This window comes from Podarcis melisellensis (genome assembly GCF_964234715.1).
Source record: "Podarcis melisellensis genome assembly, chromosome: 2".
NCBI lineage: Eukaryota > Metazoa > Chordata > Lepidosauria > Squamata > Lacertidae > Podarcis > Podarcis melisellensis.
Genome location: NC_138529.1, coordinates 37,265,219 through 37,292,414, shown reverse-complemented (window position 1 = coordinate 37,292,414; position 27,196 = coordinate 37,265,219). Strand labels below are relative to the sequence as shown.

Below are 27,196 nucleotides of genomic sequence, written 5' to 3'. Positions count from 1 at the left end.
TTATTCTGCCACATTTGGGAACTAAAGCTGTATTTTATTTATCCGTGCTACCACAAGGCACCAACATCCTCATCAGAATGTTACTAAGCAATTCTCAGACTTAATTTACTCAAAAGGAATTTCACTGAACTGTATGTTCCTCGTTCCCCTGCACCTTTGTATGGTAACCATCATGGCCCAAAATGTCCTCACTCTATTCCTGGGCCGCCTCTTCCCAGGAAAAGCTCTGGTAGGAGCTACAGGGTTTTACTAGATCATTATAGATTCCTCCTACAAATGACCATCTAAATGCAAACACATAGAAAATGGATGCTTCCAATACCTTCGCCAGTAGAGGGACCAGGTTACTAAAGCATGAGATTTGATTACTGCAAGAAAAGCTGTTCACACCTTGGGTGTGCAGTGATGTAATGTACTAAGATTAAGCTGGAGGAGCCTCACATCAAGCTAACTTCATCTAAGTTTTAGCTTGTGAAGCTGAAGAATGATTTCAACCTCAGCTATTCATGTACAAAATATTTACCTTCTGCCTTTACAACAAAGCAAGTAAAAGAAAGGATTCCATTTCTATTCACACCTCACCCATCACATATAAGTTTTCAAATCCCACTTACTGCCATGTAGGGCCGGCAGCCAGCATCTCTGGTTTTGGCAATGGAGTCTACAAGTTGTCCACTAATGCCAAAATCACAGAGTTTAATATTTCCGTTTCTGTCCAGAAGAATATTGGAAGGTTTAATATCTGCAACAGATGTGGGCAAACAGAAACATATTTAAACAGATAAGCTGCAACCAAAGCACTTCAGTTTCTAACTGCTGAAAGTTACATAGCGTCAGACACAAAGTTACGACTAAAGACAGCATGTCACAGAAACTAGAGTCACTCCCCCTCAGGAACCTGGATTCGAGCTTGCTTCCCATGATATCCGAAGTCAGGATCTCGGTTTGTTGCTCCCTTGCAAACCAGGATCACTAGCCAGCCTAGTTGTTGTTGGCTTACAAATCCTGGCTTGTTAAGGATTAACAAACTAGGCACCTCAGCCAGCCAAGCAACCAACCAACCAACCAATGGCAGCAGCTTTGGTGTGTGAGAGACTTAAATGGGAGAAACCCCCTCCCATAGGACTATGACCCTGTTCTGCACACAGAAACTTGTGACTTAAAAATGTAACACCCAATGAGTATTGTCAATTGGCTCTGTCCTAATGTCAGCCTCCAACTGGTAGCCCAAGAGAACCAAAACTCACACGGACATAGTGAAACATAAAATGATCATGTGGAATACCCCAAATAGCTCACAAATGTATTTTGCATAATCTACAGGCATGCTCGGGAAGAACTGCGTGTGACAGGCATACCACACAGTAAGAAAGACAAATCCAGAAAAGCCTACCTCTGTGAATGATTTTCAAGTTTTCTTTTAAGTGGTTTAGTGCTTTCACAGTCTAGGAGAGAAAGAGAATTTTTATTGAGAACAAAAATAATAAAATGCCTCCTATTACACAATCCAAAGCCAAACAATTTAAAGATGCATCTCAGACAGCTTATAAGGCAGAAATGCAGACGCATCCCTTTAAACATTTAATAGCTATACCATGTTACAGTGTAGTTAATGCAAACAAAATGTGATAGAAATGGTTGTGTAAGACCATGGTTTGTTTCCCGCTTGTGCTAGCAGGGGCCATGGGTGGTGCTGGGATAGGGGGCAGTGCACTCCCCAACCAAGGAGCTCACCCCCACTCTTGCCTCCCCGTTGCTGGACTCCTGTCTTTGGCATATACTGCTATTTTTCTTTCAGAGATCTTAGCATGTGGGACACAACCCACCCACCTAGAAGTATATTTTGTACTTTCTGTGCCCCTCCACCACCAGAAGAAAAAAAAAATTCTGAAGCCACCCTGGCAGAGACTGAGCAGTATATGGTAAACCATTAGGTTTCACAGCAACAAGCCTAAATAAGTCAAATCATCTCCCGCCTAGATCCTGGATTTGAAAATCTAAGCAGAAGTGTGCACACACAAAAAAGGCAGCAGTGAGAATAGAAATAATACTTACAGCTAAAGTGATTTTGCCTAGAATTTCTTCTGGAATAACGTCATCTAATACACTATATACATATTTGTAAAATTTATCAAACGAGGTAGACATGAGCTCCATACAGATCCAACAGTCACCCTAAGAATAAAAAAGCAGTAAGCAAGACATGTTTTATTATTGTTAATCTGAAATATACACATGGGGTGGTCAATGTGCAACTCTTGCTAAGCTGTGATGGAAAGGGAAGCATAGAAAAGGAGGTCCTCGGACATACAAACCAACACCGATGCAAACCTTTGCCTTACGAAGAGAGACAAAGCAGAACATACATATTTCTGTGAACAAAATTCAAGTTGGTCTGCCTCACAAAATATTCTGCTTCCTCTTTTGTCAAATTACAATTGGTCTAATCAATTACCGTATATACTCAAGTAAAAGCCGACCTGAATATAAGCCGAGGCACCTAATTTTACCACACAAAAACTGGGAAAACTTATTGACTCGAGTATAAGCCGGTTCACCACACCACAAACCTCCTAGTGGGCTGGAGAGCGTGTGTGCACATGCGCACACGGCAGAGGGGGCTTCTCTCTCTCCCCCAGCTCCTCCAGTCTCTCTGCCTACCTAGGGTGCTGCTGAGAGGCAGAGGCTGGTGGCAGCAGCGTCGGAGGAAGAACGAGCAGCCCAAAAGGGCTGCTTTCAGGCTGCTCATTCCTCCTCCACCACCACCAACAGCCTCTGCCACTCGCAAGGGCAGGCACAGGAGCCGTGCTTGGCAGAGCAGTGGCAGCACGAGCGGCGGCAGCAAACAGCTTGCTCCGACGAGGGGTTGCTGAAAATGCACTCAGGTGGGACCCTCATTCGAGTATAAGCCATGGGGGGCTTCTTCAGCATAAAAAATGTGCTGAAAAAGTCAGCTTATACATGAGTATATACGGTAGTTAGGTAGCATGTGACATTTGAATACAATAGCAATTGTCCACCCCAAAATACAATGGCATTGCATTCCTCGTGACCCCTGGAGCAGTCAGATGCTTACTAGGCTTCTCAATGTCTTGGGCCAGCTATTATATCTCAGTTTAACCTACCGGGCAGGGTTGTTGTGATAAAAATGGGGGAGAACCATGTGCCCCATCCCAACCTCCTTAAGAGGAGGAATGTGATAAAAGTGAAATGTAATAAAAGGTAGAAAGTTTGAAAGCCACAAGTGTATAACACATGATTATAATGAACCTTTTGAGAAGCACTGAAATGAAATAGGCGTTTTAGAGATAAAGCAGGGCTAACGTTTTCTTTACATGCATCTCCCCCACCAAACTAGTTTACCCTTGCAAATTGTCTACTGCCTGCCCTTCAGTTAATGTGCTTCATTACCCATTAAAACGTCATAAAACGTATTAACTAAATCTGTCACAAACTAAGCAGATTTTGAGTGCCCACCTCTCTGAAGAGTGCTCCATAAAACTGAACAATATATGGGCAATCACTACTTCGCATAACTACATCCAAATCCATTAAAAGCTGTTTCTGTTCCTTTTCATCCACTGTCGAACGAATTCTCTGAAAGAATAAGAAAGGAAGAGATATCATAATTAAAGTAAACAGAACTAGCTGTGTTTGCATGTCACATTAATATCTTATTATGGGCTCACCCACATGAACCATGTACTGCTCAAAAGCGCCTGCTTAACTCCTTCTACACTCCAGGCCAAACCCATGGGCTTTGACATGTCATCTGAGCCATTTTAATCAGCTCAGGTGATTTTTAAGAAAAATAAATAACCTCTAACCTGTAAGGAAGGTTAGGCTGAAGAACAGCAACTAGCTCAAGGACAACCAAAGAGTTCCATGCCTGAGGAAGGATTCAAACCTGATCTCCAAGGTACTAGTCCAGAAGTCTAACCACCACACCTTGTCCAGTAGTTTAGGATGATAGGAAGACAGCAAGTTGGGGAAGGCTGACTTATGCTACCATTATCATGCAACGATCCATATTTGAGGATGAATATTCCCTTTTATTAGGCAGTATTTTCTTCAGTTCAGGACTCAATTCATGGGACACATTCCAGCCTAACAAAAACATTTGAGTAGGCCGCAGTGCAAGGCTGGCCACAGGTGTGGCTTGGAGAGGAAGCATGGTTGGGAAAGATTACTAAGGACCATATTTGGTCCCTTGGCCTAAGGTCCCCCACCCCCTCCATAAAGAATATGACACGTTGGTAGCCAATCTGTGACTAAGGGCCAAACTGCATGGCACATTAAAAGTGTTTTTAGGCACTGTGTCATGTCTCTCCTTTTAGAAAAGTCAACTGCAGTGGATCCTAATCCTAATCCAGATTTTGATCCTTTACCCATTGCTATTTTCTAGGCAACCTCCTCCAGTACTACCCACAATTTGCTATCACCTTCTGGGGCAAAAAAGCTTCTGTATAGAGTGATTTTCCAGGGAAAACAGTGCAGGGCTAAACAGCTAACCTCTCTTCCAGCCCCAATCAAAAATCAGCATGAACACCCACACCCCTGTTTTTCTAAAGAAAAAGGCCAATTCTAAGCAGACAATAAAAAATGCTTTGAACATTAGCACGTAATGTGGCCCCAAAAAGACACTTTACAAAAATATCCCCAGTTATAGCATAACAATATGGATCTCTATATGCTAACTGTTAAGAGTAACAAAAATACCATACCCTCCCCCACCAAACAAATGCTGACCAAAGCCACTTGAGAAAGTTATAATAGCAGGCATGGGACGGTTCTGCTTTGTTCTGGAGACACTATACAATTCTTCTGGGCACAATTATTCTACAGCTGTAAAGCCATTACACATTCCAGAGTACAAATAGTAAGCAGCTCAACTGTTTGCCTAGGAAGTGATGGGCAGAACAGAATGATCCAAGTAAAGAACTGTCTGTTACACAGAAGATGAAATGGGAACTCTAAAACACAACTGCAAATATAACACACTCCATCTGTTTTTCCTTTTTCCAGTGTTTCTTAACTCTCTGGGCAATACCTAAACTGCATATAGGCCAATGCCCTCTAACCTTCACAATTCCCTTCAGCTTGGAACTATTCCTAGCCTTTGTATACAATACATTATCCGATCTTTGTATTCCCAAGGAATCCCATGACCAAATATGCAAAGCACTTGCCATTGTGCTCTCCTTGATTTCAAGAGCCCTGCAAAAAGACAGTTTATCTCCAGAGTTTTCTGACTTTGCTCCCATTTTCTTCTCCAGAATTCCTCTCCTAATATTTCTTTACCATATTTCCCTTTCTTCAGTGGCTGCTGGTATCCGCCTGACCTTCCTGTTTTCTTTAGAATTCTGTCTATGGAATTTTAGAATTATTTCTTTTCTTTTACTTTTCTTTTACTGGCCATCTATATAGAATCTTTTTTCCAGCATCATTTTACCATAAAACAGCCACCTATTATCAAGACTTCCCACAGAAAACACAAGCTGAGCACAAATCAAGGTAGAGTGATCCTGGGAAGATCAAACTGGTTCCAGTGATTGTGGGAACCTCCAGAAAAGCCTACCTGGTGGCAGGGAGGAGATCGCCCTGTATGGCAAGCTGAGAGAATCATTATAATAGAGGAATGCTGAATTCCTCCCATAATTTATTATTATTTAGTATTTATTACTGAATATATGGGAATGGATTAAACATCACCATAATAGCAAAGTTTGAATATGGCAATTGTGTCTATCATACAGATAAATGTATGACAGTTGCTGAGGTCAACGTGGAAGTTATGTAAATCCTTAAATGTTCCAAGGACCCACTAAAGATGTATCAGGGAGATGCAATGTGATGTGTCTCTCAGGTAGCCTGTCCATTGTGTTTACAAATGTCCACCTCTGCATTCATACTTTGTGTGCTGTACTGCAGCATACACAAGCGAAACCTGGCTAATCAAAGTATGAAGCAGTCCACACTGGACGCAACTCCTTGTTGGTACCAACCTATTTACTTGGTAACAAACCTTAATTTGTTGCTATGGAAAACCCAAATATTGACCCTCAACAGGACTCAGAGGCATGGCTACACAGAAAAAAATATGGCATGTGCCACCCTACAAATTCAGGGAGAGGAGGGAACAAGACAGAATGGATTCCTTGTAGGCCAGCAGTCACTTATGTAGCTCACAGACACAGATGCTGGAAAAAGCAGGGTGAAGAACATTTAATATTCCATAAAGCATACTGGTCACGCCCTCTTCTACTCCTATTATACTTGATGACTAGTGGCCTACATGTTATGAAACAGTATATTTGCTGATAACTGGACTGAGAACAGGGCTCAATTCTGCCTTCACTTCAAGTTATTTTATAGCCCAGTGTTGTTAAAAGAGTATTACAAGAAATGAGTGGGACGCAGTTGGCGCTGTGGTCTAAACCACTGTGCCTCTTGGGCTTGCCGAATGGAAAGTCGTCAGTTCGAATCCACATGATGGGGTGAGCTCCTGTTGCTTTGTCCGAGGCTCCTGCCAACCTAGCAGTTTGAAAACACACTGGTGCAAGTAGATAAGTAGGAAAAATGAAAACTACTGTAGCAAGGCAACTAGCTTGTTTCACAAAGGACCCTGACCTGTCCACTGCAAAACTGCATTTAAGAATAATAAACCTGAGCTGGATTTAAAACTAGGAACCTAGAGATAAAGGGTCTCAGTATATATACAGTGTTTGTGTTAAAAAGAAGCTTACGTATATTAGATGTTCTCCTGAAATTTTATAACCCATAATTTTACAAACCAGTTAAGTATTTAATAACACTAAACTACAAGGCAAAATATACAGATAGCGGGGGAAAGCAAACAACTGCTGAGCGCAAGATGGATGGATATTAAATTATCCACTATACATTGCCCCTGCATTTGGAAAGTACAAGAATAATTACGGGCATCACCTACTTTAACAGCCATAATTTGCCCACTTGGTTTGTGGACCATTTTGTTGACAGAACCATAAGCGCCTCGTCCAATTTCTCCAAGATCTTTCAAATCCTCCGCAGTAAAATCCCAATGTTGTTCAGGGGAAATCTTCAATTTTCCTGATGATTCAATGCTGTGTGTTCTCAGTCTCTCTCTGCCAAAAAAAATTGGGAAGGAATTTTGCCACATTTTATATCAATTGAAAACTTTCTCTCTCTTACAGCACTGATTAAATGCATTTATACAGAGTAGTGAACATAAAGCTAATGCAATAATATACTTTCCATGAAGGATCTAATCTAGATGGAGGTAACAGGGCAAGATACTGTAAACAATTGCACCAAAAGCAACTAGATTTTTTAAAGCTATTAATCAAGACCATCTGTCTCTTATATTACAATAACTGTATGTCTATTTCTGTGGTTGTTTATAAATTCCTGCATAAAACTGTATTATATTCCTATGAAATGCAGAAGGATAATATTAGTTATGCTACGTAACATAAAGCAACTACATTCTTCTAGAGTTAAGTTTAGGCTGGTGATTGTCTTTCTCCTTTTATTGCCTGCATTGATAACACCATAAAGAAAACCCATACCTGTGGCTGTTGGGTTTCCGAGAAGAGTTTATAAATATTAATAGAAAACAACAACAAAAAATGAAGGGATCATGTTAACTCCAAAAATACATGCAGAGCCAATATTCTGTCAGTGTATTTTTGAAGTAAAAGAAGATTAGTCAAAAAGCCACAAAGCCGCTGGTGCATATTTTAAGGCTAGAAGAAGTGTGCAGAATTTTGCGTCAGTAATAAAGGATATTTTTTACATTGGGTCGAACAGACTTCCACAGCTGTGTTAGGTTTCTTTTCTTGCTGACAAGTGGTTCTGCATGAAGAAACACGGTTTTTCTATTTTTGTCTTCCAATATGAACAGTGTTCATCTCAAGACAAATGTGAAAGTCTCCAGTATCTTCTACCCATCACTGTCAAATGTTTGAAAATGAAGCTTACTTTGTAAGAGGAAGGTCTCAAAGAATTCAGTAGGATTATTATTATTATTAAACATGTTTAGGATTGGACTGTTAAACTCTGGGCTCCTCAGCTGCAATTTTAGAAGTGCTTCATAGTTTTAAAGCCCTTCCTCTCAGCCCTGAACCAAGGAACTTGTCAAACCTGATAGCTGAAAATTTAATGTGGATATTTATACATTTATCACAAACTGTGATTATTGTAAGAGCAGAGAATACTTCAGAAGTAATCACTCAAGTAAAATTATGGGAAATTAATCAAATTACTTAGCAAACTCAACACTCAGCACTGCAATACTAGTTTTGGAATAAGTCCAAATATGAATTCAAGAAAGACCCTCTAAAACCAATAAAAGAATATTAGATAGCAAAAAGGCTTGATCTAAGGCTTTTTAGTTCCTAGACACTGGCTCAATTCAGACAGAGCCTTGGGCATGTACACACCTTCCTCCCCTTGCACACTGTTACACATCCTCTTTTGTGGCAAACCAGTTTGCAGTTACATCCAAGTAGGCAAAAACATAGTTTGTGCAAACCAAAGTTTGTCTGCAATCTGAAATGCAAACCATGGTTTGATCATGGCTTACAACTGCAGTTTGCCACAAAAGAGGAAATACAGAACGGTGCAATACAAAGGCTTGGCATTACGTAAGAACACCAATTTCGGAAGATGATGAAGTATCTCTCTCCCTTTCTCCATCTTCCCCTGATCTTGGTATGTCATCTTTAATATAGATTCAGCTATACAAGATAAATATAGAGGCAACATAATACCGAGCAAAAAAATAATCTATCAGCATCTCTGAATTCCTGTCTGTGTCATAAATAAACCACCTACAAGACCTTTCTACAAAATGTTAATGAATGAAAAAGGAAAAGAAAAGAATTTAGAAGCTGAAACAAAAAAGAATAAATAGAAATTCAATTGTAAGCTTTGCCATTTGCACCTGCTAAAGATAAAGCAATTTGTCTTAGAAATCACATTACACAGGTGTTGGGCATTAATTGCTCCCAATCTTCTAGCACATTGCAGGATACTGGTAATATGAAATACTCGTGCTTTTAAATAAACCTGAGAAAAAACAACCTATAGGGAAACAGACACCCCAGATCCTACAAAAAAGTAAACTGATGTCCTGCTAATTGTCTTCTGCAGCTACAAGGCTGAACATCCAGAACCTGTTTACAAAAACATACACTGCTCCCTAAGTCTGCTACTCCTAGGATACTGAAAATTCATACAAATAATATTGACATCATCATAGTATGACTAATTTTTGGGGGGGCGCATTATGGCTAGTCACTTAAATACCCCAAAATAACACACATATAACAAGAGCATAGCTCACCATCTTGCTAAGACAAGATTCCCAGGACTCGAACATCAGTGACATGTCAAAGGATTCAAATGGCTTGTCCCCACCCTGATAACCTTGGGATAGATGTGGCCAAACTGTCACAACCCTGATTTGCTCAGCTAGGACCCCGCCTCCCTCTAGGTTAAGTAATGAATAAAACAATATCTAACAGGTTTCTGTGGAATTCCAATATTTTTATCTTAAAGTCAAAGGCAGATACCGTTTCTGATTCTAATCAACCCTTCAGATACCTAGGTAAAAGGATCATTTGGATGCTTAGAAGATCTGCCTAATTTAGTTGTGTGTGCAAACTACTTCCATTTTTCTTTTCATACAACCAAATATTAAAATTTAAATACTAAGAAATTAATTTAGCTACCAGAAGCTTTTTGGTTTTGATAAGGAGGAGAAAGGAGAGAGAAGTCATAGTAGCACTCAAAATACAATTATAAACCAAAGTATACAAAAGTAAATCAGGGTTCTGTCCACAGCGAAGGTTTAAGTCAATGTAACTACACATCAACACAAATCCATTTAAGGTTACTGTATTTAAGTAACACCAGAACAAATCCTCATTTTCAATTTGTACTGTCCTTTTGCTAGGAAAGCTGCAGGAAAGCAGAGCTTAATATATATACAACACATTTCTGTACCACTCTTAACATCATTTTAGGGTGGTGCACAACAGTGTTTAAAATATACATATCAAATTTAAATTAACATTACTGAAGAATATCCAACAAGGGAGAAAAGTTCAATTCTGTGCCTCATGGTGTCTGACATCTACGAGAAACCACTGCACAAGTTTATTCAGTGTTTTTGGAGTGCTATGTCATCAGGAGTTGATAACACCGAACTCCAACTGTGTATAGGCATGAGTACAAAAGTACCAAACCACGCAGAGGGACAGAAGCATGCATGCAAGCTTGACCTTCAATGTCACTGCACACGCCTCTTCCCTGCTCAGTCTCCAAACCTTCCCATCTTCTATAGGGATTCTACCCACATTCACTTGTACATGATTGATCACGAAGAGAGTTGTACTTGCATGCACATGAGGAGAATTCTTACACAGACCTTCCCTACACAAGAGAAGGTCAGGGACTGAATGAGGGAAGTGTGCATGATGAAGTTGGGGGCAGGGCTTGTACACTAGACCCAGAATCCCTACACAATTTGGTGCTTACATGTTCAGACAAGAACCTGAACACCTCTCCCATCTCTCATTTCCATTTCAGTCCTAACAGAATCAGTGACTGAGGCTGGTAATGCATTGCATGGAGCTAAAGGAATTTAAACCCAATTCAGACAAAATTAGTTGATTAGTGCAGCTGCTGGTTCACAGCAGACCGTTCTTTTTCTATAGGCATATTGCCTGTTTGTTTTATTGTTTTTAACGTTTCTGACTCTCTGGAGGGGAGTATTTCATTTTTTCCATCTTACCTTCTGCTAGAGTAAGCCATCAGATTTGGGGAATTTACAAGGATATACCTCAGTTTCTTGTAGAACGAGAACCATATGCTAGTTAATAAGGCCAATCTAGAAGGCATACAAGTTGCTAGACAGCTGCTGAAACAGAACTCAAAGGTTTGGGGCAGGTATACAGCTCCAGCTAAAACCCCAAACTTTAGCATTCTTGTTCCAAGGATGATAAAGCTTTAACAAACTGTTTGTGACTCAATAAGAAATACTGACAGGGCAATTATGCACAGAGGACTTCTGTACAAATGCACCTGCAGGTGATCAGTGTTGCCAATCACACATTGCCCATGGGATCCCAGTTCTGATCACTACTGTTCCACACAGACTAATAGTACAGTGGTGCCCCGCAAGACGAACACCTCGCAAGACGAAAAACCCGCTAGACGAAAGGGTTTTCTGTTTTGGAGGCGCTTCGTAAAACGAATTTCCCTATGGGGTTGCTTCGCAAGACGAAAAGAATCTTGCATCCCCCCGCGGGGTTTTTTCCGCTTTTCCCGCCCTTTTCTTAAGCCGCTAAGCCGCTAATCAGCTGTTCCGCTGATAAGCCGCTTAACAGCTGATCGCTGGAAGCCGCTTGACAGCTGTAGCGCTAATCCGCTAAGTTGTCAATGGGCTTGCTTCGCAAGACGAAAAAACCGCTATACGAAGAGCCTCACGGAACGGATTAATTTCGTCTTGCGAGGCACCACTGTACTGGGGGAAAGAACTGTTTTTATGGTAATACCACAATGGCTCTAAATCCCCTTATCAGAAATATCATACGTTAATGCTTCCTGATTGTCACCAATCAGGGCATTATGTAGAGGGGGTCCTTGTGAATGAGAGATCTATGAGCCCAGGATCTCTGCGGAGTAGTAAACCTTAACAGCACGACACTGCAAGGCTACAAAGCAATCTTCTAGTACAGGAAGATAACATAGCACTACCTTGCTCTTAAGGGTTTGGAAAGCCAACTGGAAGGAGGGCAATTCTCACTACAGCAGTTCTCAGAATTTATAGATTAACAAAAGAAACCAGTTTTAATTCTTTCCAGGTCTACAGAAAATAAGTGTACATGCTGTGGTTATAACAGTACACTTTGCAACAGACAATGGAACAATTAGTCTAATCTATGGCAAAAGAACATTTTAAAAGGCCTTCATGCTTAAGGGGGCAGATTTACCATGAGGAGTGCTATGGAGCTTGAAAGCCATTATTGCAACACCTGTAAGTGCTTATGCTAGTAAAATCATTTGCCACATTTTATGACAAAAAAAAAAAATGAACGAACTACCAGCAACTGAAAGGACACAGAAATAATTTCACAGGAGTGAGACCATCAACAGCCAACAATCAGAGACAGTATTTCTTTCCCAAGAGGCAAGGCATCTAGTAATATTGCTGCCCTGGCAAGACAACATGCACTCTTGAATCCTGCTTGATCATTCTTGTTTGCGTTGCCCAGATTTTCCAGCAGTGGCACAAGAGGTATTACAGATGTGCTGGTAAATTACATCCATACTGCTGCAGATGTCTAAAAACTGAAGCAGAAAAGCTTTGGGACAAAATTGCCTGTCCCTCTTCATCACAACAAAGAAATATATCAAACGATGTAAACGCATCCTGTAAGCATTGCCACTTTTCAAGGCAAAGCATCATAGTCATGGCATGAGACCCCAATCTCTGCAGAGAATAATCTTATGCATGGATGCCCAGGGAGCGGAGCCAGTGATGTGCATGATTCCCATATATATATATATATATATATGGTTTTGGTGTCCTCGGGTGTCTTCCCGTGTAAAAGTTGGGGTGTCTAGGCGACGTTTCGACGAGGTCTCACTCGTCATCTTCAGGCTGGTGCTTTCGGCTTCTTGTTACTGGAAGCCGAAAGCACCAGCCTGAAGATGAAGAGTGAGACCTCGTCGAAACGTCGCCTAGACACCCCAACTTTTACACGGGAAGACACCCGAGGACACCAAAACCTGCATTCCTGTACCCGTGAAAATCTACGAAAGCAAATATATATATATATATATATATATATATATATATATATATATATATATATATGGGATGACAAAACAAAATCAGTGATTTGAACATGATGAGTCGAATAATCTGATTGGGATAGCAGAGTAGTTAAATTGGAATTTACTGACAGATCCCTGGGTGATGTGAAGTAGATTGACAAAGACTGGCTTTCAACTGTTGCAACAAAATGATCCCTGTGGAAACCAAGCTGGGGGGAGGGGGATGATGTATGACAAAGTATATTTTTGTAAGGAAGCACTAGAGGCTCTTTTCAGTTCCAAAACTTAAAGGCAAATTCCTGGGCTTAACACACTTCAATTATAAGTTTATGTCTTTTATACCTGTCTCCAGTTCATGGGGTCTAAGGAAAATAACAAAGTAGTCCCCAGAGGCCTGCAGTCTGCTACCCCAAACCACTAAGTTACAATTTCACATTCAGCAAAAAATATTTTAAGGAAATAGATTCTCTTATTATAACTTTTTATGGAGTTTTAAGTCCGATCTAAAATATAGTATAAAAATACAATTTCCTTTATATGAGGATTGGTTTAATTTCCTAAATTACAAGTTTAACTATTTATTGTTAGTGAGTATGAGGCAGGGGACCTTAGAGAAGACTCTTTATTCTCCTGGAAGGGTAAACATGGAACTAGCACAGTTATTTGCATTGTAGCTTTAAAGTCACATCATTTTAGTTACCCAGAAATGTACTGCATTGCCCGACTCACAAATTTGGACCGGATGAACTCTGCCAAATTGATGAAAATACTTGATTTTCTCAGAATGTTTCCGTATCCTCCACGACTCGCTATAATGTTATATTAAAATGTTTTAGAAGTACTCAAAGCCAATATGAATTACTTATGAATTAAGAAGATTCAGAACAAAATCTAACACCCATGCAATGGACGGCAACTCTTCAGTTGCCTTGGGACTCATCTATACAGCTGCAAATAAAACATTTTAAGTGTGTTTTAAGTGCAATATACAATGTGACACTAGTTGGTGATGGTGAGCCTTATGGAAAATTCAATGTATTTTTTTAAAAAAACACTTTTAAAAAAGCGTTTCCAGAATGGTTTTTATAAGTGTGTAGATTCTACCTCAATTGTGCCTCAGGCTTACTTCACCAGAAGCATACGTTTCATTTTCACTGGTCCATTAATTGTTGAGGGGGGGGCTGTTTTACAGATCAATAGGTGTTGGAAGTATGGCAGCTACAAAAATGAAATAATACTTCACAAAAGACAACTTGATTCACAGGTTTTAGAGCTGTTCTATCAGTGAAGGCTTTTTGGAGGCAATATGCAACAACCTTATAACACCTGCATCAACTCCATCCATTATGGTCAACCATGCTTGAGAATTAAATATTTATGGTTTTAAAAGGAGAGATTTTTGTAAATTCACACTGAATTACCCTCTGAATACCAGTACTCTCTTTTAAAAAATACACTGTCTTTCTAGAGCCAATGACAGTCAGCTGGGACAGAACATTGGGAATTGCTAATACGAATGCAGCTATAAGCTTTAAACAATAATAATGAAATATATGTTGAAAGTATTCAATAATTAATTTAAATATATATATATATATATATATATTAATTCACTCATAATATGACAAATTTCTGCAAGGATGTATATTGGTGTTCATGCCTTTTTCTTTCTTTTGCTTTTTCTGTTATGAAAATATCTGACAATGGGGCTAACAGACAGTTACGCTTACTGTAGCCTGCTGGAAAGTTTCACGATCATCTCCGCTTCTCTCCTTTTGAAAGTGAACGGGGCAATGTGATTACTACCCATTGTTGCTTGTGTATCACTTCAGCCAGGAAAGAGTTGTAAAAATGACAGGAAAACACAGTGCTGTTATCACATGACACAATAACACATACACACATAGTAACTGAAAAGACAGACTGCCTTTTATATACAAAATGAGCACATTTCAGTTCCTTGTTAAGGGCTAGTCTATACCTCTCTTTTTGGAAAAAGGAAAAAAAGCAAAGTGTGTGGCAGTTCATTTAAAGCCCTTTTGAAACCACTCATACTAATGCATGAAAGCCATGGAAGGCTACAATCCAATGCCACCTTACTTGAGAGTAAATCCCTCGGAAATAAATGGGGCTTACCTCCAAGTAAGATCATTTAGGAATAGCATGCAAGCCTTAATTTCAGATGCAGTATTTCCTTTTGTCCTATGAACTACATACCTGTAATAAAATTGCTAGCTAAAATCAACTAATTAGTGCCACTGACCTTCTTTGTCGCAATTTGCTACATTGTTTACCACTACATTGCTTCATCATATTGTTTTGATAAAGGTAAATTTCTTACCTGAAAACTAGTGCTTGTGTCTTGGATCCACCAATCAGGAGAAGTAACTATTACCCTACTTATTTAGATTGGAGTGAACTGAATTCTTCCCTAAGAAACTGGAAGAGCTAGAAGCTAGCTTTCACTGTCCACTCTGTGATTGTGTGAGGAACAAGGAAGTTTCTGGATCCGAATCTCTCACAAGTATTTCCAGGTAAGAAATCTCCTCTTCTAACACTAACAAAACCTACCCCTTTGCAGGGGCAGGACAAACAGGGGAGGAAGATTCAGTATGTTTACATACATAAAAACCAACGGTCAAGTCAAGGCTGTTAGGAAAAGAGATGCATCAAAATCTCCTTGAGTCCTCTGCTAATTAAGGAGAGACAGAGAGGGGGACACAGAGATCTGCCAAGCTGCTCCTCTGATCTGCTTCTTAGGATTCCTGCTCCCCACAAAAAAGGAAAATCCAACCAGAGGCTCACAAGAAAGAAGAGAGAAAGTAAATTTTTCTGATCTCTCAGTGGTGTTGAGGTTTCCAATAGGAATGGGGGGTGGATACAATGGCCGTCCCTAGAAATTCAAAAAAGTAAGAGAAGAAACGAAGTATTTAAGGCATCTTCTTCAAGGATCTAAGGTGAGATACACAGGATAAATAATGCCTTAGGCAACTGTGAGGGTTGTACCACTGTTCCTAAAGCAACGTGTATATGAAAGCATCCTTCGGAAGAGTAAAATGATAAGGAACCTTGTCTAAGACAGTGGAGATGAGCTCACCATATCTGATAATCATTCCGGCGATCTCTATTGTGAATAGTGAAATGTAATGGTTGGCATGGAGACAGTCTTTACTCAAATATAATAATTCTATAATTCTTGTCAAAAAAAAAATGTACTGGAATTAATTCTCTCTGCATAGATTTTACTTTTCTAAATCCTGAACCTTCATCAAGGAAAAAGAAAAACCTGAGTTGGAAGGTGCCTGCCCCAACCCTTGAGGGGAAGCTTGAAGCTGCATGAAAAGGACATGGGGGGCAGTTCTCCAGCTAGAGTTTTAAAATATTCTGGGGCTGTTCAACAAAGGTACTCTGAAGAAGAAAGCTTAGGGGGAACTTGCCAGTCTAGTACTTCCTCTTCTATTCTAGATGCACAGAATCATTAGGTACTTCGGGATTAAAGTCATGTTCCAGCAGAAATGATTTAATTACGGCCAAATCTCCCTTGCTCTGATTTTATTTTGTTTTTTTAAGACCTGAAGATTTAACACAATGCCATCCATTTGAGAATCTGTCCATGCTGCAGCCTTCAGAATCAAGAACTTTGGTTCAACTTCATCAAGTTTTGAAGTGTGTACTTTGGATCTTAGTGCCTATCTTAGGAAGCCATGCTCCAACTGCAGTAACTTATTCCTCTACATGCAAGTAACCTGGATGGCCTCAACAATTCTGTATTCAAAGAGAAACTAATGACTTATGAACGTAGTAAAGATGTTGATCTGGATCACTTGCAAACCCCTTTCGAGCTCTCCAGCCATATTCACTTCCCCTCAATGCTGTCAGTTTTATAGTGTATAGCAAGAAAAGTGCCGTGTAAAAGACTTAGCAGGAACTGTGAACTATTGGGTTCAAGAATTAAGCAGAATTCTTTCTGATGAAATGTAACAAGGTGATGGTCAGCTTGAAAGTATCTGTTTGTATCTCACTTCTTGCAAAGAAATACAATCTAGAGATCTGGAGGACCTAGCTATACAGCTGCAAACAAAATGTTTTCAATGTGCTGTAAAGTGCAATATAATGTACAATTGTGACACTAGATGCCGACTGTGAGCTATAGCAAATTCCATGCATTTTTCAAAACGATTTTAGAAAAAGCATTTTCACAACGTTTTTAACCTGTGTGTAGATTCCACCCAATGAATGCCAGAGCTTACCAATCTGCTTTAGCTGAAGCAGCTAAAACTCATTAAACAGGGCAGAACCAGCTTGGGAAAAACTCTTACCTGGCCTTTTACTTTCAAGAAAGCCATGTATGTACAAGCTTTCCCCACTCACCCTCTGCAGCCACTGTGCAACACACACAACTGCACTGCATCAGGGAAGAAGCATACCTGCTGCTGTTCTGGCAAAGTGTTGTATCTCCCAGTTGTGCCTTTGCGAAGTGGAAACTCTTATGTCTGATCTTTTACAATATGGGAGAAAAGCACCAAGGAACATGAAATATTTCTAGTCTCAATGTGGTTCACTATAGCAGCCTCCAGGACTCATTAACAGGGCTCCATAGATGATATAAATACCCAACCAGGGCTGCAACAATTCTGAGTAAAACATAAATCACCACAGTACCAGAACAGCCCCTAGGGTCTACAGATGTTATTGTGCATTCTGTATCTTACTGTATAGTTTACCTAGAATTAAACAACAGACTCATGTGCATGGAGGACTGTATATCTACCACCTCAGCAAACTTTCAGAATAATCTACAATCAATCTAGGGAAAATTTTGACCCTAATCCATCCAAATCAGAAGAAGCCGAGCCAAGCCAGAGGTAGAAAAAAAAGGAGGGTGAAATGGAAGAGTGAGTAGTAACAATACTGATCTATCATAGGACTCATGTGAACCTTCCCACTGTGGAAGTTGTTGCTATGTTAATATTCTATGGTGAAACTATGAAAATGAAGTACTACACTGTTTACAAAACACAAAATGAGAATCTCTGCCAATCTATACTACACAGAAGAAAGAATTACAGGCAACCCCCGATTTGTGTGGGGGTTGCGTGCCAGGTTACTGTGCACGATGGTGGAGCACACATAAGCCCACTCTGCCCCAATAAGCCTCCTTTTCCAGCCACTTCCAGGTCAATTTGATGCGCATGCGCACAAACAGGCGCAAATATGTTGTTGGCTTTATATACATGTGGCATCTGAGGTTAACTGCTAATTCAGGAGATCTAATTCAGGCTTTGGCAAGGACCTAGACACACCGTAAAAACATCAAGTCTTAAAATTTATCAAGTTAAAATTATAGGACCAATACAGACATATTACAATTACATGTATGTAACATCATTTTAACCACAATGTTAGCACATAAAGTAACTTTTACAACACACATAAAGAACTCTGCTCCTTAACTAGCCAAGGTGACAGGAGAAGGCCCAAGACGGTGCAATAAAGTGTGAATAAACTCTAACCTGGTGGTGGGCACACTGGCAGCAGTTTTCCGCAAAGCTTTATGCCTAATTTACATATAGCTGCAGAACAAACCAGGCAGCTTCACCTTGAATAAACCACAAATTCTACAGAAAGAAAGCTAACATTATGCTAAAACCAGTTCTTCCTTATAAACAGAGAAGCCCGCAAGCACACATTGATACTTATCACCAAGTATATTTATCCCCTTCTGAAACCACTTTTCACCTGAACAATGTGTTTTGGTAATCTCCTCCATAGCTGTTTTCTGGGGGGGAGTTGAATTCTGGACAGAGAAAATCTTGGAATGAAGAGCTTTAAAGAAGATACATTCCTTTCCTCAACCTGCCTGTAAAAAGAGCTGCAATTTCTTATCTGAAAATTCCATCACTGAAGCCCCTGAACACAACCTGTGAACCCAACAAAGTATGCCTAAGGGGCAATTAAATGTGGGTAAGGAGCAGTATAACCAATGACTGCCATTAGCTTTAAGGACACAAAGATCAAGCAAATTGTCCAACATTTTCAATCGTTTAGAAAAATAGGATAAAGCCTTCAAAACTGAGCCCAAATGCCTAGCCTCCACAGGAGAAACTATCCTCTCTGAAATTTCAGCATTACCCATCTAGATGAATGGGATGACAAACTACATCCCCAAAATCTAATCAACACAGTTATGTTTAGGCTGCTCTTTTATACAGAATGAAGAATAACAACCAACTCATAGAATAAAGAATAGTAACAAACTAACGAAGCACTATCTACAATGACTGGAAAACAAGATTTAATCCAATAACAGCAAATTGCCTCATTCACAGCACCATGTAACAAAGTAAATATCCAACACAAGAAAAGGTGTCTGGAAGAAGAATGACATATTAGAAAAACCCACATTAGCAAAAGATTTTCAAAAAGAATTTAAGATTTTTAAAAATGTTATGATCCTTACTTGTTAACATACCAGCTCCTAAGAAAACCTTCATAAATCTGAGACATAAGATGATAAAAAAAATAACCACTGAACACTCGCAGTGCAATGCTAGACAAGACTACTCAGAAGTAAGTCCCACTGACTTCAGTGGTGCTTGTTCCCAGGTAAGCAGGTACAGGATTGCAGCCTAAATACTAAATGAAGAGTTTGTAAAGGTGAGGGGGACAAATGGATAAAACAAGCCTTTCCTATTTCAAAAGAACTACCCAACACAAATTTTATAATAGAAACAGACTTCCTTTCACAGACTACATAACACGTTTATTCTCAAAACAGATTATTGATGATGTTCAGTGTAAAATGTAAGATATATTTATCTATACAGTGGGTGGTCTAGAAAAAACCCTAACACAATATTTGGGAAGCTTGCTGTTGCAGAAAAAACTTATTTCTCCCCTGTCCAACCTACTTTATCAAAATAGTCTTAAGTTCAAAGCAATACCACCAGCTGCCTGATGAGCCTGAAATTAGGGATTTTATTATTAGATGCAAGAAGAACTGCCAGACAAGAACAGCTATTATCTACAGAAATTCCTGTTCAGAAAGTCACTGGATGAAAAATATCACTACTAAAGAAAGTCACTAGAAGGTGATGAGTTAACTTACTAAGAATAAAGGTCTTATGAAGGTGAAATCTATCAAAGAGAAAAAGTTGAAAGACAAAAGTTGTGCAGAACCACTACATAGAGAAAGGACCTATGAGGTTATTGTGAAAAGATTGTGTCCAGCTAGCTTATATATTCTAACATGGGGAGTAAGTCCTAAGTCCTTAAATTAATATGGCATTTTATAAATGGTGGTACTGCTGGATGCCAGAACTCTGCAGGCTGAACCTTGCTTCTCTTCTTTTTGGATGAGAAACAGGACATCTTTGAAGAATGTCTACTGAAATATCTGCATCTTCTGGTTTTCAGAACTGACCTTATAAGTAACAGGAATACTTTTTCAAAGTCCATCTATAATTACTTGGATAGCTTTAGAATCAAAACAAGGAAGAGTTTCTAAATAAGGAAATGAAACGGATATATTCATAGGAAATAGAAAGCTCTGAGCTTTATGAACAAAGCCGCAACATACAGACACACATACATGGCAGAATTGTCCAAAGGAAGTACAAGCAACTGGAGGAATGACAGGCACAAAGCTCTGAGGATTTTTACTCTGCCGGGCTTCAAAAACCTCACAAGAGAATATAAAGGAGATGCTGACTGCACAGCCTGAGAAGTTACCCATCAGTCCAGATTGGTGGATCTGAGGACACAAGGCTTGTATTTCAAGAGACATTCTGCTGCATTAAACAACCAATTGTTGGATATTCCACTTTACACTGAATCTGTATATAAGGCTGTCCATAACACCTTTCCTGGAGACTTACAGGGTTCTAGTAACTTCTCACCACCTCTTAGATTTCTAAAAAAAAGAATCCCCTCAATTTTAAAACTAAGATGTCTCACACAAATATCTTAAAAACAAATACAGGAATAAAAACTTTGCAAACTTGAAAAGCAGCAGGCATAGGTTTATGCAGTCCGTGAGTGAGATTAACCATAAGGCAGGAGTGGCTAAACTGTGGTTGGCAGCGTGGGGCCACATTTGGTCACGCTCATTAGGGCTGATGGGAATTTGTAGTCCAATAATATCTGCAGGACTACAGGTAAGCTACCTCTGCCATATGGAGATGACTTGCCAGCAAATGACAGGACTTTTTTTTTGGTACAGTTCAAAGGAGTAGTCTTGCTTTAAGCCTTTAGGTAAAACAGCTTATTTGAAGTTCCAAAAATACATGAGAAAATGTTACATAAACAGAACATCCTACGTCTCAGTCCAGACTACAATTTTAACTTTTGAACTGCCTACAAAATTTGTGTGACAAAGGAAAGTGCTTTATCTTCCTACTTCAAAATGGTTCCATCTGGTGGAATTTCTGGCTTTATACTCACATGTGTGGATTCTGAAAAGGAACTCCAGGGTTCAAAGTAAATCGCGCTGTGGATTTGAAAGGTGGGTTTGCAAAATTCAACTTCAGTGCTCTGCGCTTACCTGAGAGATAAACAAACACACAAAAAACACTCTTGTCGGCAAGAGAACATGTATTACTGTACTGAAAGCATCCAAAATAAACCAGAACCAAAAAATGTAACATATTCTTCCCTACATGAAACATTTCACATAAACAATGACATTTAATATTGCAATATCAATAGATTAGTCATTGGACAGGGCTTCTGAACTTAACTCCAAATTGAGCCACTGAGCAAGTCTGAATCTGACAAACAGCTTCTTTGGTCTACAAATGCCCTTGTTTTTACAATTATACTAAAACCCCTTCCTTTAATGCTGGTGGCTAGCCGCAAAGTATTTCCCATGTATTCATATTTTTGATAATATTGCTAGGTCAAGGGTCAAAATATATCACCTCATTATTCTGAAGCACTAACATGCATAGGATGTGTACACGGTTCAATAAAAATGGGCAGGAACACAGCCTTGACTGTAGCTTGAATTACCACTACGTGATGTAGCTGGGTCACAAAATCCAGCAAAAGTAACTAGCAAAAACAAGCCCATACTGTTGCCTACTGAAGGGAGATGTGCAGGTCTGCATGCAACTGAGAAAACATTCTGGGCATGAGAAAGAATGTGTAGATCAGTGTGCATATAGGAGTATGCTAGCATATGCACATGTATCTGTGAGCCCAAATGTGTGAATGCAGGAGAGTAAGGACATGCAGATAAAATTAGGTACATGTGCTTTTTCTGTAGCCAATGGGCATTGGGGAACTCCTCGCTTAAAAAGAAGAAGAATCTGCTGGCATACTAATACATATAGCATCTATAAATGTGTGTAAGTTTCCTAAGCATTAATACATTGCTGTATCTCACAACTATAACTAGTGGCAAGTTAAAGCTGCAGTTGAACTTAAAGTTGAGCCTATCAAACATTTTACTACCATGTATTCTGCAATGAAGTGTACCGAGAACACCCCATGTTTACTGACTGTCTGGTTTTTCATACCTCCTATCTCCTCACAGCAACAGTCTTCATGTCAAGGAAGCAGGAAGCCCCAGTTTGAGAAGAAGTAAAGGAGATTAATGAGGCACCATAGCACAGATTCCACTTAGCAAACTTCAATAATAAATGTTTTGTGCAGACAGGTTATGGAAATAATGTCTGGATTAAACTTGATCTATTTTAACACATTGAGGAAATGAATTTAAATTGCCTAACTCAATAACAGAATTAAAATTCTGATGCAAAATTTTGAGTATTTCTAAAAACAATGTACTTCCTTTTTTAGCAAAGGGATGAACTGACCTAAAACAGCTTATGAACATTTCTGTTATTCAATCACAGAATTTTAGAATTGCAGGGTGACCCACGAGGATCATCTAGTTCAACCCCCTTAAAATGCATAGGAATGATTGGCATATGACACATTAATACCAACACACTTTAACAAGGAAGTGAATTGATGGGATTTATTTCCAGGAGAATAATCAACTGGACACTTCAGAAATCTGCCTGCTAGATTTAGCCTACAATCCCATAACCACTTACCTGGGAGTAAACCCTACGGAACTCAATGGGAATTACTTCTGAGTCAACATGTATAGGATTGTACAGTATGGTCTTAAGCACCTGGGCCCTGCATCTCAGTATCTAACGTAAGCAAGAAATTCAACTAAACCAACATGGCATGCATTTTAACCTCAAGTTGTTTTTGCTGTATTGCTCTTCTGTTACCCTCATGTTCTTTCATACACACATGCATACGCACATATATAGCAGCTAATTCAAACTTTTCATTTGCACAAGCTCAAGGCATATGGCTTACCACAAAGCCTCAATCATACCACTCTACACTGACATATCTAAACAGTAGATTAAAAGCAACTGCAGGAGTGCATCTTCCTCACCGCTTTCTGCATGCTAACAGGAAAGATGGTATCAGCAACTTAGTGGTTCAGATAATACCAGAAAGGCCCAAATCAGAGGAACCCCACAAGACCCAATTAATAAACCCAAGTCTATGGATATATGACACTAAAACTAGTTAGGTAATTTCTGCTAGCTTTCGTTGACATCACACTGTTGTGTGACACCACCAGAGCCTCATACCTCCCAAGTGACTCTATTTCTGATGCTGCAAGAACAAGAGGATTAACTCATATACACCTGCAACATTGGGCTATTAATTCTGAAAAGCTGGGAAGCCTATCTAATTGAATGCAATTCTAGATATGCCAGGAACAGAAAACACTTCTACTTAAAAAAAAAATCCACTCAAAAAACCTCCATACCTATTTTATTAAAAGTCTAACCTGATTTTTGTGACTTAGCCTGTGTCTACAGATTTAAGCAGTACATATGAAATAAACATTGGGTTCAGTTCCTTGATTCTGTACACACACATTATGCACCAGGTTGGTGCACAGATAACATTATTGCAGGTCAGGGTTGCCTTTTCTGTCTTCCCCAGAAACTACAATGATGCTGTTACAAGACCAGAACCTGGTACACGAATGCCATCATTGTATTCTGTTCCAGGAAAAATTGGGAGAAACAAACAAACAAAAATGATCACATTTGAAGAATAAGGCCTTGTTGTAGGGTACTGGTTGTTGGATGCAGTACACGTACTCAATATTCACATTCAACATGGGAACTGCACTGATTTACATACTGATCTCTGCTCCTCCCAACAGCAGACATGGAGATTAGTGGTATTAAATCAATAAAAAGTCCAGCCAAGAGACTAGAAAGAATGCTGTGCACAACCAACCCATATTCATACCTGTCTTCTGTGCATACTATTCCCACATTTTCTGTTTAGAATTTAGCTTTAGGACCAATAATTTAGAAGGATGCCACTTGGACATCAATACATTCTGCTGCCTGGCCCCTTTATAGGGCAACTCTAGGGCTAAGCAGACAATTCCTTTTGTGCTTCCCAAGAATTAATGTTTTCAGTGGTGCAAAATGGGGGTTAGTGATGACAAAGACAAATAAGGCATTATAGATCTAAGAAAGAGCTTGAATCCAGAGATCCTATGAGTGTAGCTCTTCTCAGAGGATTCTCCAGTAGGCAGAAGAGACGTGTGATTTTATTCAAGCCTTCCTTCGTTCCCCCAGAAAATCTACTCTAGAGGGTTGGGTTTTGAAGCAGCACATAGTTCAATAAAACACTTTGCTATGCAGGAGAAGGAAGGACCACAGTGTAAGAATTTTAAACCACAGTGTAAGAATTTTGCTAAGAGAATCTCGTATTGATTAACAAAAATGGTACATGTAGGTGTCCTGCAGCGCGGAGCACAGGGCGCCCTCTGGAGGACGCCCCGTGCTTCACGCAGGTGTCCGCAGAGCGCCCCTCGCGCCGGGCAGACATCGGCCAGCCCCACAAGCTCAGGGGACAGCGGGGAGGCGCAGCGCCGCCATCCCACTGTTCCCCAACCTGGTTTTGGGGGGGAGATAAAGGGGGGGAAATTCCTTTATTCCCCCCCCAAAAAAGTAGGTGCGTCCTATGGGACGAAAAATACGGTAGTTAGTTTTAAGATATAAAAAGCTGCATAAAATACAAATAACCAGGATAATATTTGTTTCCACAGGGAATATTTGTTTGCAAGGAAAGACCATATTTCTAAGCCTTAAGATTAAAACCACTGTCAATTGTTAGCCACCTCCAGAATTATTACAAATATCACCAGTTTTAGAACATGTTCCCTAAAGCATACTTACATGAAATGATGTTCCACTTAAATCACTTGAACTGATTTCTAATTAAATGTATTTAGGAAGGGAGTGCCTGCAAATTGCATTAACAGAGGCATAGAGAGTTTTGAAATGTCCAAGAACTATGACTTGACGGCCACGAGGTTTATGCAAATTTTATAAGCTTTGCTCATTATGAATAAAAATATGCAAATAATCTGTGGTCTACCTACTTATGCTACTTTTTCTGATGTGACCTTCACAGCTGCCCAAGTTACTCAGTCCCCATTTATTATTTCTGCTAGAAATATACTGCTATAGACAACTTCATTAATCTTTTAAGAAGCCATCTGCTTACCCCCCCCCCCCAGAAAAAACCAGGAGTCCTTAATGGCACGAAGTGGTGACTGTAGAATGAAGTCATAAGACAAAAGATTTAAGCAATAGGTAGAGCATAAGAAGCCAGAGGAAAAAAGGAAGCTAAAGCATTAGCTCTTGTTTTACACAAGCATCTTGTTTGGAGGGACCACAACTCAGGGACAAAACAGAAAGGATGGTTTTCATTTCACTTTTAAATAGTAAATAGGAACGAAGACTCCTACTCCTGAAAACTGGATTGGAACTACAGGAAGGAGAAGGGAATCTTTAACCCTAGTGCAGGGGTCAGCAACCTTTTTCAGCAGTGGGCCAGTCCACCGTCCCTCAGACCATGTGGTGGGCTGGACTATGTATTTTTTTGGGAGGGGGTTATGCCCCACAAATAACCCAGAGATGCATTTTAAATAAAAGAACACATTCTACTCATGTAAAAACACACTGATTCCTGGACCATCCGCAGGCCGGATTGAGAAGGCGAATGGGCCGCATCCGGGCCCCGGACCTTAGGTTTCCTACCCCTGCCCTAGTTTGAACCTGGGTCCCATCCTCCTGTGGTTACCAGTAGTAGCTATGGGGCCTCTTATCTAGATCAGGGCCGCAGCAGAGACAGTTCCCCTTCGCCCCCATGGACCTGATCTGGAAGCCCCCACAGCTCCTATTTGTTTGTTTGAAAAATTACCTTCATTTTTGTTATGGCCCTCACTTTTAAGAACTAGCACTTCCTAATCCATGGGGACAGCACTATCTGCAAGAGGCGCAAGAGAATAAAACAGCATTCTACACAACAACAGATGTTTCGTTGTGACAGGGAAATACAAGGCGCCAAAGCACCATGCAAGGTATCTCAGAAACTGCTTGATTTTTTTCAGTTTACTTTGTCGTCGTTTCCCCCCTTCTAGGTATATACCTTCACAGTGCTGCCAAAATGCATTACAAACTGACTACAAAATAGCATTTCCCAGGGGAACTGGAATAGGAGGCAAACTACATTTCTGATCGTCTAGATGGCTGGTGGCAATATTTGGGGCACAAACTGTTTTGCATTTCTTGATTACCATCCTCCTACTAGGGATCATCTTTAGAACCCTTAGGCAGCAAATCACTAAGCATCAATAGTCATCTTACAAGCATTTCATCATTTCAAAATTAAATATGCATATCCATTAGCTTCAAATAAAAATGAAAAATATATGCAGCCTGAATGCAAGACGGATGTGTTTAACTATACAAGGTGTACCCAGTAGAAGGGGCAGGGGGGAATGCTAGCAGTGCTGGTTTTTTTTCTCCAATAAAGTTCCCACTAAAGCATGGCAGGCAATCATAACGATATAATGAACATTGCAATTTAAAAAAAATGAATGCCATAAGAGAATGAAACAATGAAAAAATTAATTGTGCAGAGCTTCCATTAATCATCCAAACACGGGATGGTAGTGACTGACAATTTTTCCTGACTTTTATAGAGACGTCAGTTTCAAAATGATGTATCCGGTCATGTTTTCAAAAGTTATCATTCCAAAGGTACACAGAGAGCACTACTGGGTCATTTAAATTACAACCAGACCCCATAGTAAAATACCTTGATTCAGTCGCAGAGGACAAGCTTTGCATGACGAAAGTTAGAAGCTCGGCATCTCCACTCAAATGATCTCAGGTAGCAGTGGGAAAGACTGTTCCATGAGATCTTGGGAGAGCCAGTGCCAATCAGATTAGACATTACACTACTGGATTGATGGCTTGACAGTTGTCGCATTCCC

General features: G+C 39.8%; 1 protein-coding gene across 9 annotated transcripts in view; it reads right to left on the bottom strand.

Annotated features, from left to right (window-relative positions):
- The window catches only part of MAP2K4 (mitogen-activated protein kinase kinase 4), a 43,978-nt gene that overhangs the window by 6,331 nt on the left and 10,451 nt on the right, over positions 1-27,196 (bottom strand). For 3 of the 9 annotated variants that reach the window (XM_081895388.1, XM_081895390.1, XM_081895391.1), the window contains 8 exons: positions 22,368-22,391; positions 21,292-21,391; positions 14,580-14,675; positions 6,953-7,127; positions 3,478-3,597; positions 2,056-2,175; positions 1,394-1,445; positions 615-742 (listed from right to left, as the gene is read on the bottom strand). In XM_081895388.1, the coding sequence (XP_081751514.1) occupies positions 615-742; positions 1,394-1,445; positions 2,056-2,175; positions 3,478-3,597; positions 6,953-7,127; positions 14,580-14,675; positions 21,292-21,391; positions 22,368-22,391 (815 nt within the window). The remainder of the gene's footprint in view (positions 1-614; positions 743-1,393; positions 1,446-2,055; positions 2,176-3,477; positions 3,598-6,952; positions 7,128-14,579; positions 14,676-21,291; positions 21,392-22,367; positions 22,392-27,196) is intronic. The other 6 variants (XM_081895393.1, XM_081895395.1, XM_081895389.1 and 3 more) reach the window with 3 other exon arrangements.